Below are 13,995 nucleotides of genomic sequence, written 5' to 3' on the forward strand. Positions count from 1 at the left end.
GGGAACGGCCCCCACTGACTTGGCCCTGGCCCAGAGACCCTCCTTCTGCCAGAGACACTCAGATCTCTCCCACTCCTGCACAGGCCCCCATAGGCACCCTTGACGCGAACGATGTAGAGCTGGCCACGCCGACCCAGTAGGCCATATGCACTCTAGCCACGGCCACCCAGTAGGCCACGCCCACCCAGGCCATACCCACCCGGCCCCCTGAGGGCAACCGCAATGCTGATGCGGCCCTCAATGAAATTGAGTTTGACACCCCTGTTCTACTAGATGAAAATTCATGGAAGAAAGTGATTGAATTCATCATATGCACTTCATTTGCAATGGTATTAACATACCTCTGTAAATCACTCTGGTTTTGGTTTACGGTTATCTTACAGTAGAGGTATTACATATGGGCTAGGAAGATCACTAGAGGATAGCAAAGTAAGGCCAATACCCAAGACTTTCCTGCCACTTAATGGTCATTCGGGTTTTGCAATTCAGACTCATATCTGAGTGTATATAATATTTCTTACCATATACACTCACTTAACTTCCCAAAGAAACTGCCCTTCCTGCTTCAAGTTTTACTAGACAGATTTTGCATCTATACTTATATGTTTATTGTTAACTATGCTAATGAGGCCAATCTACATAACTTTCAGAAGGTTTTTTTCATGTAAAATATTTCAGCAAACCTGCCTGTCAGGTCCCCAAATCCCTGTTTTCCTTGCATATATACTGTTGTGCTCATTTTGGGGCCTGCCATTCTGCTGGGGGAGGGGGGATATTCGCTTTCACTTGGGATAACTTTCTCTTTCCTGCCTCTGTCCACATGAGAAAGGAATGTGTCTCCCTTATCAGGGAGACGGTTACAGAGAAAGAAAAGCTGGAGAAGATCTTGAGATGTGTGCCAACTGTACCAGTTACCCGCTCATTGTGCCACCTGTGGATTGACTGGATTTAAAATGGACATTATGACTCTGGTGGGAGTTTAACTATACCATTTAAGCAGGATTTTCCCCAGATCTCGCCTTGACTTCCCTACTGTCACTGGCCCCTAATAAAAGTTTCCTTTTGAGACAATGCCTGTTTCAAGAGTTCTGCTTTCTTGGGTGGTTAGCTTACATAAGGTGAGATCTGCATAGTACTCATCCCAGAGAAGCTGCTGCCCTACCAGGGGAGTCGCAACTAAGTTTCAAATGGAAGAAGCCGGACCTTCTCGTGAAGACCGAGGTCGGGAAAAAGGAAGGATGGGAAGAAAAAGCCCTGAAAGTTACTCTTACCCGAGGCGGAGGAAAGAAAAAGGCAAAGAAACAAATCCAGAACCTGCCCCTCCTGATAAAGATGGGGAAAGGGAAGAATCGAAGTTGGAGACGATGGAAATGGTGATGGAGTATGTGAAAAAGACCCTTGATAATGCAGTTGAAAGAACGCCCTGAATCACAGGACAAGTCGGAGGGCGAATCAGAGGAATCGGAGGTCCAAGAGATGGCAGTGGCTGGAGTCCTGGTAAGGCCATCCATCTCAAGGAATCAGAGGCAGACAACCTAAACTGGCCGAGGTGAAGCTGATTCCAATTGGAGTGAAGGCCCGAAGCAATTGGGGTATTTCCTGGCACAAGTGATCACCTAGATGCAAATCTATGGGAGAACACTGCCTACCGATGTTGAGAGGGTTCATGTGGTCACCTTGGCTCTGGAAGGTAGAACAGTTGACTGGATGGTGATCCTGTACAACTGCAATAAACCTGAACTGAGGAATTTCAACCGTTTTATGGCTGCTCTCCACGTATTTTGAAGACCATGGGGGACCATGCAGAGACTCTAGCTTTTATTGGGGCCACAGGGATGGAGTGGCCATTAGTTTAGGGACTGGCTTGGCTAAATAAATGGAATCCCATGATCAACTGGAGGGAAGGATGACTGCTTTCTTGGGTGGTTAGCTGAGGTGGGTCCTTACACTGCCACTTAAACTGTGTTTCAAAGAATATTCCAAAATTGTTTAGCTACTTAATTGCAAGCAATCGTTTAGTAAAAATATTTTGTATTAATGTATACATTTTGAATTGTACGTTTGTGCTCATACATTTACACACTCTTTGGAGAATTTATAAGATTGTACCATTTTGAAAATAAACATGAGCCAAAACACTTAAAAATTTGTATGTGACTGAAATTAAACCATTAGGCATCACAGAACAACACAATCATCAAACCATAGCAATAAAGAAAATAATAGTCCTGTCCAAAAATTTGCACTTTCAAAATTGTGACCCACAAGTGATTGCCTATCAGGCCCTTTAGGAAGGTCTCCTAGAAACTGAGATGTAGATAAATTTGCAACAAAGATAATATACCTCCTTCTGTTCCCATTATGTTTCTGTCTAACTCTGAGCAGATTTGCTTTCTCAACCTTTACTTTTCCAGTATCATTTTTATCAATGATGGAGAATATTGCTTTTGAGAATCTCTCCAGATAGCAACTTTGCTGTGGTGCAGCTCCCAATTCACTGACACACTTAGGCGGCATAACCATCCAGAGTGGACTGAGCAACAGGTGACTTAAAGCCCAGCACCAGTATGTAGTGCATCCCTCCATCATCCATTTTTTCCAGGTTTTATTAAGTAATTGTAAGATGGCAGTGCAGTGATTTAAAAAATAAATTGAATGTTGGACTGCTTCAATAGAGAAAGTGGTAGCCATTTGACTTTAATTCAACTTCTGAAGTATGAGCCAGTTCAGCATACTGCAGTTTTAACATGGACAAATCAGGGTAAGTTCAGAGAAGGACAATAGTAACAGAAGTAGCACAAGAAATACATATTTCCTCCTGCAAACAAGGAAGCATTAAATGTCATGTTACGATAAACAAGAGTTTTAAGAGGCTGAGTGACCCTATTATTAAAATAATCAATTTGTTCTCTGCTGCTCAAAAGCATAAATAGTAACAGCTTCAGATTTTTAAAAAGACATAAATGGCCTTAGAAATAGATGAGCTAATTCCATTTTAATAGAGATTTTTAAACAGGAAGATTGTCAGAAATATATGGCAACAGATATGCACAGCACAGGTTTTACGCATTAGGGTCCTTTCAGCTCATCTGATTCTGGCAAGGTAAGAGGACTGTGTGTGGGGGGGTGAACCTTCAGTCTTTCAAGAAGTGATTTTAGTAAACCACCCATAAATGAGCAGCAGCAAGTGAGAGTCAACCATCAGTCACTCCAAGAAGAGAGAAGCATAACTCATCGGATACAAGAATTGAAAGATCAAACTCTTCTATAGCAAATACTCCGAAAGACTTTATTAATAACATTTCTCATTTATTCATATTTTGGAATTGCTGCACAAATAATTAACATCCTAACTTCATTCCAACTTTTCTAGTGAAAAAAGCAGTCCATCCAGAATACCACAATCTTCAGATAAAGATGATTTAATGCACAATTTTAATAAAGTTTAAAGGTTACAATAGGCAGGCACCCATTTTATTATATAGTTTACACATAATTGCAATGCAAAACAGCTTTCCAAAAGTCAATTGCTTTGAATTATTTAAGTTCACAAAACAAAATAATATTGCTTTTCCAAACATAATACAAGGAAATACAAAAACAATAATTCCAATTTGTTTAGGAAAAATAATTTGGTTCTTCAACATTTCAAGTTATTGTATAACCCAATGTACTTACAGTACAAATTTATTATATCCCACTGAATTCACTGAGACTTATTCCTAGAAAGATTTATAGAGGAATGAAGCATTTTTCACAAATTCTTCTCAAATGACTGGGTGCAAATTTCATTCACATATATACAGAGAGGATGATTCCTTTCTCAAAACTCCCTTTATTCCATACAAGATATTTTGCTTCCAGTTGCTATCAGAGTGCTTCAAAGACCAAGAGGTACCACAATGTGATTACAAACAGATTAACAAACCATCCACATAGAACAATCTCTCACATTATTTTGGCTATTTCTCCTACCCACTCCATCTGTTCTGATTTTCTCAAGAGTTACTTAAAACAGTAAATAGATCCAAATCTTTGGAGTAACAAAACCCAAGTAAAGTGCTTGCTATTTATTTTGGAATCCCCTTAAAAGTGTAGCTGTTGGGCATGTGGTTTTGTACAGCAGGTGATATAATTAATTGGACCTATGAGAAAAAGGCATGAAATCACATCAGCTGTGGCGATATAGTTCCAAACAAACACTTACACCTCTCAGTTCTTAAAGGCTCCATATTTACTGGCTTTAGCAATGAATTCCTTTAGCAGAGAACCATCCATTTGCCAGAAGGCAGCTGTCTGGGTGACTTCAGTCAAGTGATTGATACAAAACTTAAAGCAAAATTCTTCTAAATCCTAGATAGAAAACAAAAAAAAACCCTTTAAACTTATTCAAAACAAGTTTTAAAACATCCAATATTACCAGTGCTGAAGAAATTATTAACAACATACACAACTTTTGTTATTTTCAACTAGATCATTCTGCCACTTGTTTTAGCCACAATAGAAAAAGGAAATATTTTCATTTTACCCATCTTAAAATCTTTTTCCATGTAGGTGGAAACACAATTTGAAGTAGGTATAAATAGGTATAGTAGCTTTAAGTGATCATTTTTAAGTACTTTATTTTCAGGTTCTATTACATTATCTTTCAATTACAAACTACTTCAAGGTGGACTATCTGGATTGAAAAAAACCTTATCACCAAACAAGTAATGTATTTGGTATTAAAGAGAATAAAATTATGATGGGACATTTTTTTATATTCTTAATGCAGCAGAAAAACCACCTTTTAAATAGATAAATCATCCCTAAAACTTCACATATTTTCTCTCATGACACACTTGGAACAATCTGCCATAACACTGGAAATAATTCTTGGGCAGATGTGTCTGTTCTAGCACCTTCTCTTCATTTTCACCACTAAAATGCCTATTATTTGATAATGCATGAAGATAATTGTGATGGCCTCCAATGATGGTTTACTATGTATATAACACATTGTACTTTGGCAATGAGATGCACCCACATCTCCCAGGATATCGTGGAGTGAGCCCTGCAAAAGAGTTTTGTCACTCATTGGGGGTGCACAGCATGAGCTGAATTACATCGTAGGCTCTTATGTAACCTTACATTATGTAAACAGGACTGCATTCCACAGAGCCCAAGACTCAACCCCCTTAGTCTTGAATAATACTATTGCTCCTGAGGTAAAGTCCAACTGGTCAGAAAGTAGTAATATGGCTAGACACTAAGTTGAGTCTCAAATGCTAAATCATGTCTCTGACTTCATATCACCTGGCAGTTCACAGAATGCAAACTGATGAAGATACAAAATTGCCAACAAACCCATTTTTGTCATTCTAATACATTTTGTTACTCATTTCTATCACCCAAGATGACTCTCCAAGTATGTCTTCATATATTCACCTCAAGACATCACCCAAACACTCCCAGGGTAGTACTCTAATTTCCCACCAGTATTCATCCAGTATATATGCATACAGAGATACACCTTCTTCTGACTTTCGCCTCCCCTCTTAAAAGTCATGTTGTGCCTGGGCTGCTTCACTGCTTCCCTAGCAATTCCCAAGGTGCACTGGAGAGGGAAGACTTTAGGGGGCAGCTAATTACCTCTGCATCATAGCGCACTGCTGCAGAGAGCAGCGAGAAAGCATTCTCCACTGTGATTCCTCTTTTGATGAGATGCTGGCACAGTTTTTTCAGTCGGTTTTCACAGTATGATGTAGCTAAATCCAGAAGCCCTGAAATTAAGATTTTAATTAAATTAAGCAGAATCTTATGCACATTGATCATACAGTATAAAAAGGTACATTGAAAATGTAAAGTCTTTACACATCTTAGGAGGCAGAGTTCACCAGAGACAGGCATATACAGTCCACTGTCCCTTTTCACCCGGCTCCGGCAGCTTAATGGAAGGTGGACTGAAGAGGCCTGGCTGATGGTATGTTCTTTTGATCTCTTCCCATTAACTGCTTTGTGCCAGGATGTGGACAGCTCCTACAAGTAATGCACTGAATACAGTCATCTAATGTGCAAAAGCCTGTGAGTTTAATTCCCAGCAGAAGGCCTGAACCCATAAAAGAAACCAGTCTTCTTGTAGTTCCTGGGGTACAACGGAACCTAATATCTAATCAGCAAGGTACAGACACAAATTCAACAAAATAATGACACGTATATATTCACCATTTAAAGAGATGCCATTTTTAACCTAGCATATTCCAGAACCTAGATCGGTTTGTTTGAACATTCTTCCCCCATCAGTTCACCATAGAACAGAACTGCAAACTGAAAAGGCAAGATACAGAGGCACCAAGAGTTGCTAACATCTGTGGTAAGATGATACCATCTCCCTTCTCCCACTAAAAAGTGAAAACAAAAATTTATCCCTGGATACTTAATTTCCCAACATAATTTTGCCAAAGATTCCACTGCTACCTATAGCATCTTCAGGTGGCAAGTCAACATTGTCGGTGTATAAGTACTCAAGAAAAGCACGATACACTGGATAGGAAAACTGATCTACGTCTATCACTTCCTTCTCGTCTTCATTCCAATAGGACTGGAACATAGTACGGAAGTGCTCACATCTGCAAGAAAAAACACTGATAAACTTCCTCCAAATTTTGCACATTACATCAAGAACAGAAGAAATAAAAGCTTAGCAATGGAAGTTCAGTCCCAACTGTGATTATAAGTCGAAGACTACCTGTATACCACAAAAGAAGTGTCGGCATCTTATAGACTAAAAGTGATAGCTTAAACTTCCAAAATATCTTTTTTTTCTGTGGCCTCCGAGTATGGTTGTTTGCTTGCAGACATTTCATTGCCCAACTAGGTAACATCATCAGTGCAGGTGATTTGTTTATATACAGTAGCTTGCTCTGTTAGTTTTGATGGGGATGTGATTTTCTCCCTAGTAGTTCTCCAATTAAAATATTGTTTTTGTTTTGCTTGATGATAATCCCAGTGTTAGCTGCTGGGGAGGATGTGTCTTTGACTTTTTGTTTCCTTCTTAGCTTATTGTCTCTTTTGAATGGTGTATAAATATGGTTTATTTTTATTTGTCTATTGATGGCTGATTTGTCTGAATGCCAAGCTTCCAGAAATTCCTTAGTGTTTTTGGATTTAGCTTGGTCTACCTTTAACTTTTTTCTACATACTGATTTTTCAATCAGCCTAAATTTTGATTTTTATTAATATTAATTTGGGTCAGCTATTCAGTATTAAAAATTCACATCTCTTTTAAAAATACCAGTTCAATCATATTCACAACAGTTAACATCGTGATTCTTCCTAATAGCTATAATTAAAGCCATATTTTTATCGAGTATAACTATAGCCTCAAAATGAAAGATTATCCAGTGCTTTTAATTTTAATCAAATTTAAAGTACCTATTGGAAGTATTAATCTGTTCTTAATCTTATTCCAACATCTATCACATATTAGGCAATTAAAAAGAATGTAAAAATGGCAAGTTCATTAAAGATGCATAACAAAATATAGTAGCTAAATTAGTAAGATGGTCTAGGCATTTCTTAACCATCTGGATGATTAATTATAAACATTACCTGATTTTTAAAACGGCTTTATGCACATAAATGAATTTTCCATCCACTCTAAACTTTAGGTCTGATGTTTCAGGGCTATCAAATTCTCTCTTCAGAGACTCTGTCACTGTTAAAAATTCCTCATGCTCTGTAAAAACAATTATAAAACCAAAAGAACATAAGAGTCAATTCATGCCAGGATTCAACAATTTCACACACAAAAGTTTTTGTTATCTTTATAAGAGCATTCCTGTATTGTATCCCATAAAGGTAAAAACTGATAAAGGATCCAAAACTATATATAGTTTTCATCAACACACTACTTCATTTAGATTTATAATGGAAATATGATGATATCAACCTTATCAAAAAATTGTGTTCCATGTAACTGGGCAGATCTGAAATAATAAAACAAGTCTGATTCTAGAAGGGAGTCCTTAAAAACAGAATAATTAGGCACCTTAAATTTTAACACAACCAATACAGTTTAATATTTGGGGTACTATGGTTCCCATGAGATGCCATGATTCTTTTTTTAAAAAAACTATCAGTATTTTGGTATTTAGGTAGGTAAATCAGATTTGTCATACATTACACCATTCTCCCTACACTTCCAACTGCCTGTATAGGAACAAGCAGCAGCATGTGAAAAGCCCTTTGACTCTTTCACAATGCTTTAGTTCCAATTTTTTATAAAAGTCATAACTTTAATTTTATGGCGAGTTAAATTCACTATATTCCAGCTCCACAAACAGCCTAATTTGATGAGTATTCTGTGAACATTATTTCCTGATCACAAATGTATAAAACCTCAAAAACACAAAAATATTATATGCAATATACCTGCATATAAATTCAGGCAAGTTATAGGCATTTCCCACATCTGTCCAAGAACACTCAAAATGGTTCTAGGAGTGAGGATTGTGTAGGAAAGGTGCTACTGAAAGCCAAAACCGTGAGTATTAATACTACTTTTATTGCAAGATCACAGCCTTTTGCAAGTCTGAAAGCACTTCCCTTCTCCCCAGCCTTTATATATTGGAGAAGAAGGGAGGGTCAATTGTGAGGTGCTTTCTCAAACTCCATTCTTCGTTGAGGCTCAGATTTTATTTAAAAAAACTGTCTAGAGACTGCAGCTCTTCCTCTTTTCTCTCAAAGTTATTGTCACAGGCCATTACAGACCTCTCCCACACAACCATCCATGACTATGAGAAATTTTCACTTCTGCACCTGATATTAAGTGAAACTACTCTCACCTACGGAGAGGAGACGCCACATCACAGCAGGAGTGGAAAAGCAAGCAAATACATCATCTGTGCACGAAAAGTGAGTAACATGGGGCAGGACCACCGACTGCCCCCGACACTGGCCCCACATGTACACTAAGCCACTCTGTGTCTTGGCAGCAGATGTGTGAGTAGAATGGCAAGCAGCAATCTCCACGACCCTACGCAAGGACAAAAGCAAACCCACAAGTATTCAGTTGCAGAGATGTCACATTTGTCCTGTTGTTGTTATGCTGGCCGATCATTTCGTGGCTGATTTTACTTTCACTATCATTTTGTTCCAAAACTCAGTATAGTCTTGAAGGTTAGTTACCTCCCACAGATAATATACTTACTGAGTAAAGAAAATGAAGATGAAAATGTACAACAAATATTAAAATAAAGCAGAATAGAACAGACTAGAATGTGTAACTGAACTGTGAGGTCTTGTACATGGGAATGTACAGTTCTGTGTCTAATAATACAAAAAAGATGCTGTGACCCTAGAAAGTATGCAGAGAAGAACAACACAGATGATAACGGGTCTGGAGGCTGAACTAATTAACAGTTAAGGGCACTATGTTTAGCCTAACAAACGGAAGGTTTGTTTGTCTTCCAGTACTTCCAGTCACAGAAAAGAGGAAAGTCAACTTATTTTCCAAAGCACCTGATAAGACAAGAAGCAGGGGGAGATGCTCATTAAGAGAATTCAAACCTGGAACTAATGTCAAACTTTCTGGTAGTGAGAACAGTTTGTGGATGCTTCATCATTTTTCAAGAGAAGATAGGACACCCATTTGACTTGGATGGTATAATGCTCCTGCCTTGGGCATGGGGTTGAACTAGAAGACCTCCAAGGTCCCTTCCAGCCCTATGATTCTATATTGTGAAGAACTCATTTAAGGACCTCCCTTTCCTTCACCATCTTAATCCTTTCCTCTTCAGATTCAGAGAACAAGTTTTTTCCTATATGTGTGTGCTAATGTTTGTGCTTACAAACAACCCATAAACAGTCACTCAATCGAGTTGGGCAGCTATGGAAATTGAATAAATAAAAAACCCACAAATTTTCTTTATATTTTTCAGATTAAAAAAAATATTTCCCCATCCAGCTGTCTACAATTTATTTAAGCAACTGGTGGGTGATGGTAAGGATTGTGGCTCCATATATCTTTGGACATGTGGGGTGTAAAATAAGTAACTAAGGGGCCCTCGCTTCATTGCACTTGCCAACTTTATCTTTTATTGATTTGATGGCAATTTGTTTGACTGTTGTGAGTCTCCCAGGGTCACCCAAGAAGCCCAGGACAGCTGATAAATAACTTTGGAGATAAACTGTTTCTCAGGGTTCAACTTTTTCTCACAAGAAAAAAAGAAGCTGGTGAGAAAGATTTGAAGAGTGGGGAATTCTAGGTGATTCTAGGCACTCTGAAGCGTTGAAGGTCTGTCCTGTCCAGATGATCCAGGGACAACACTCTTGAAATATCCCCGGGTGGCCCCTAGCTACAGTCCAGAGAGGGTGGAAGTTGGCTGCAAGGGAGAGACAGCCTAAGGGGCAAAGGAAATCAGGTGCCGGCAGCCCAAGAGAAATTGCCTGCTGGCATAATTAAAATCTAGCTCAACTCTATGCAGAAAGAAGATTGTAGGAAAAAACTAACTACATTCCATGAAAAAACTTGTTTCTTTAAATACACAGGCACAATTAATGATAAATCACTGTCACGTTCCTATTCCTATTTAGCTGAAGCAGAGAAGGTAGGTAGGTGTGGGTGGAAGATTTTATGCATGAACTCCCTTAACAAAATATTGCATAAATTGTTTTACAGGCATGAAAACAAAACTAAGAAACTTGCCTTCCTTTGTATTACATGTTTGATTATTCCCCCTGAACCCAAAGCCTTCATTAACAAATTGCATGTACCAATCTGTTTTCCAAAGCCATGAATTGGAGGTAGCTGATAGAACAACCCTATTCCCAGCTCACCAAGCGTTGGCTGCAGTGGCATTTACCTCTCCTTTTCCATCATGATTTGCACTGGGCTGAGATGGTTGCTTTTGTTGCCAGTCCCCAACTGCCCATAAGTATTTGCTCCCCAGGCATACAGTAAACCCTCATCTGTTAGTGCTAGCGTGTGTGCATAGCCACAGACAATCTGCAAATAAGTTTGTAAAGAAGGCAGGAGTTAGTATACAAACCACTCCAGGATAGCAGTGAAAGGAGTTTATTCACTGAAGCATCATACAAGCTGCATGCTTGATGTGCTAGAAGAGAAACCCTTATAGGAGGCACAACAGTTATTATTAAGAGTTTTGTACCATACTTAGGTATCAGTAAGCTAGTCTCTAAAAGCTGATTGGTAATTCTTCAATACAAAATCTATACCACTACCAGGGCTGTGCACACTTCCACAATTATCAGGGGGAAACAATGACCTCTAGCAAACACAGCATCTTTCTGCTCTTCATGAAATAAGCTCAATCTTTTCCAGGCTCCCAGATGAGACTGAAAAAGGATAATTAGAGTCACCTTCATTTTAATGGGTGGATTCCATTAGGTAGCAGCTTCCTTTTACAATCTCAAAATCTGGAAAATGTGGGCTGCTTTAATGAAGAGCAGAGATGAGGCATTCACAGGAGCTCTGCAACACTTGCAGGTAGTTCTTGATTTAGAACTGCAGTTAAATGATCATTCAAAGTTACAATGAACTTGAAAAAAGTTAGTTGCAAACCATCCATGAAGTTATGGCTGCTGCTGCTGCTGTTGCACCACCCTTGCAGTCATATGTTTGCATTTTGGGTGCTTGGCAGCTGGTTTGCATTTATAGCTGTTTGCAGCATCCTGCAGTCATGTGATCCCATTTTGCAACATTTTTATCATTTTGCAGCAAAGATGCCATTGGATAAGCTGGATTTGAACTTATGACTGTGTGAAGCAGTAACTCGCTTAACATCGTAAAAAGTTGTATAGTTGAGTCTGGTCATCTGGTAACTCAATTTACAACTGCAATGACTTACGACCAGCATACCTGGCTCAATTGTAAGTTGAGGACTACCTGTACCCTTAATTGTTTCTGCTAGTGCCTGTTATTACTGAAGCCAAGACAATCAAACATGCTGGAAAAGCTGAAACACACAAAATATTCAAGAATGTGTACACTGAATGCCTGCACCACAGCTCTGATTTTTGTACTTCAGATACTACATGTTGTACATTATGCAGATTCCAAATGCCTTGAACAGCAGTTACGCTGCCAGGCAACAGCACAGACCAATCAATGCTGCGTTTTTGTCACAAATGGCATACTTAAGCCGTAGAAATTCATCAGAGCCATCCATACTGAACAAAAGAGAAGGACAAGATTTCTTCTAGAGTATTATGGGCAAAAGGTAAAGGCCAAGGGACTAACACTGATTTGGCTACACCTGATTTTGTTCAAGCTTTTAGGAAACTTTTCATTTGCTCTAAATATCCCAAGATCATTCTCCAGGATCATCTAAGAATGTAGCTGTCTGCACGGTTTAAAAACAAAACATTTAATGTGCATCACTTCCTATCCACTTATTAAAAATACAGAACTGGAAGAGATTAGTGGGGTAGAGGTTACCCTGCTCTTTTCTCCTTAATGAATCTTCCCAAGATTAGGGACAATATCCCAACAATAATTCAAGATACAGAAAACAAAAATCTCTATACTCACCTGCATTACACACACCCCTTGAAGCGCTGCCACTCGGCATGGAGTTAACTGATTGCCATTATTTCCCAGACCCAGTTGTCCATTGCCATTGTAACCCCAGCCATAGACCTGGAGTGAGAAGAAGGTTAATTAACCATTTACATTATTTGTATCCAGAGCTCCTGTTCTGGGAGAATAGAATAGAGCTGGAAGGGACCTTGGAGGTCTTCTAGTCCAGCCCCCTGCTCAAGCAGGAGAACCTACACTGTTTCAGACAGGTGATTGTCGTCTCTGCTTAAAAATCTCCAGTGATGGAGCACCCACGATTTCTGGGGTACGCTGTTACATTGGTTGATTGTCCTCACTGTCAGGAAGTTTCTCCTTAATTCAGGGTTGCTTCTCTCTTTGTTCAGTTTCCAACCATTGTTTCTCGTCCTTCCCTCTGGTGCTTTGGTGAATAATGTGACCCCATCTTCTTTGTGGCAGCCCCTCAAATGCTGGAATACTGCTATCATGTCTCCCCTATGACTTCTTTTCTTTAGACTACTAGCCAAACCCAAGTTCCACAGCCCTTCTTCGTATGTTTTGGTCTCCAGGCCTTTGATCATCTCAGTTGCTCTTCTCTGAATATTTTCCAAACTCTCAACATCTTTTTTGTGATATGGTGACCAAAATTGGCTGCAGTATTCCAGGTGTGGTCTTACTAGGGTTTTATAAAGCGGTACTAATACTGTGCATGATCTTGATTCTATGCCTCTGCTTATACAACCCAGGATTGTATTAGCTTTTTTGGTTGCTGCTGCACACTGCTGGCTCATAGTCAAGTGATCGTCCACTAGGACTCCAAGGTCCCTCTCACAGTTACTGTTTTTGAGCCAGGTCTCGCCAAATCTGTATTTGTACCTTTGGTTCTTCCTGCTTAAATGTAAGACTTTGCTTTTCTCCACACTGAAACTTATTTTGTTGGATAGGGCCCATTGTTCAAGTTTGTCAAGATCTTTTTGGATCCTGAGTTTGTCTTCTGGGGTGTTGACTACTCCTGTCAGTTTTGTGTCATCTGCAAGTTTGATGAGTTTCCCTTCAATTCCCTCATCTAAGTTGTTGATGAAGGTATTGAAGAGTAGTGGGCCTCAGATGGAAATTTGTGGTACCTCACTGCTTACTTCTCTCCATGTTGATGTAGTGCCATTGAGGACTACATGTTGAGTACAGTTTGTCATCCAGCTACAGATCCATCTGGTGGTGATGTTGTCTATTCCACCTTTTCCTAGCTTACCAAGGAATAGGTTATGGTCTACTTTATCAAATGCCTTACTGAAATCTAAGTACACTACTGCGTTTCTCTGGTGTACTAGTATAGTCACTTTATCGAAGAATGAGATAAGATTGGTTTGGCATGATCTGTTTTTAACAAACGTGTGCTGGCTACTAGTTATGACTTTGTTTGGTTCTAGTTGTTCACAGATCTGTTTTTTGATTATCTT

At 39.1% G+C, this 13,995-nt stretch overlaps 2 protein-coding genes across 5 annotated transcripts in view; one reads left to right on the forward strand and one right to left on the reverse strand.

Annotated features, from left to right (window-relative positions):
* Positions 1-1,071, forward strand: part of PHF11 (PHD finger protein 11) — a 38,716-nt gene extending 37,645 nt beyond the window's left edge. For all 3 annotated transcript variants that reach the window (XM_083379449.1, XM_083379448.1, XM_083379450.1), the window contains one exon: positions 265-1,071. The gene's annotated coding sequence lies outside the window, so the exon portion shown is untranslated. The remainder of the gene's footprint in view (positions 1-264) is intronic.
* Positions 1,072-3,406: 2,335 nt separating this feature from the next.
* The window catches only part of RCBTB1 (RCC1 and BTB domain containing protein 1), a 34,753-nt gene continuing 24,164 nt past the window's right edge, over positions 3,407-13,995 (reverse strand). For both annotated transcript variants that reach the window (XM_083350665.1, XM_083350664.1), the window contains exons 7-13: positions 12,533-12,640; positions 10,845-10,987; positions 8,826-9,016; positions 7,591-7,717; positions 6,457-6,608; positions 5,632-5,762; positions 3,407-4,353 (exon numbers count right to left, since the gene is read on the reverse strand). In XM_083350665.1, the coding sequence (XP_083206791.1) occupies positions 4,213-4,353; positions 5,632-5,762; positions 6,457-6,608; positions 7,591-7,717; positions 8,826-9,016; positions 10,845-10,987; positions 12,533-12,640 (993 nt within the window). In that variant the 3' untranslated portion in view covers positions 3,407-4,212. The remainder of the gene's footprint in view (positions 4,354-5,631; positions 5,763-6,456; positions 6,609-7,590; positions 7,718-8,825; positions 9,017-10,844; positions 10,988-12,532; positions 12,641-13,995) is intronic.

This window comes from Vipera ursinii, assembly GCF_947247035.1.
Source record: "Vipera ursinii genome assembly, chromosome: 1".
NCBI classification, from domain to species: domain Eukaryota; kingdom Metazoa; phylum Chordata; class Lepidosauria; order Squamata; family Viperidae; genus Vipera; species Vipera ursinii.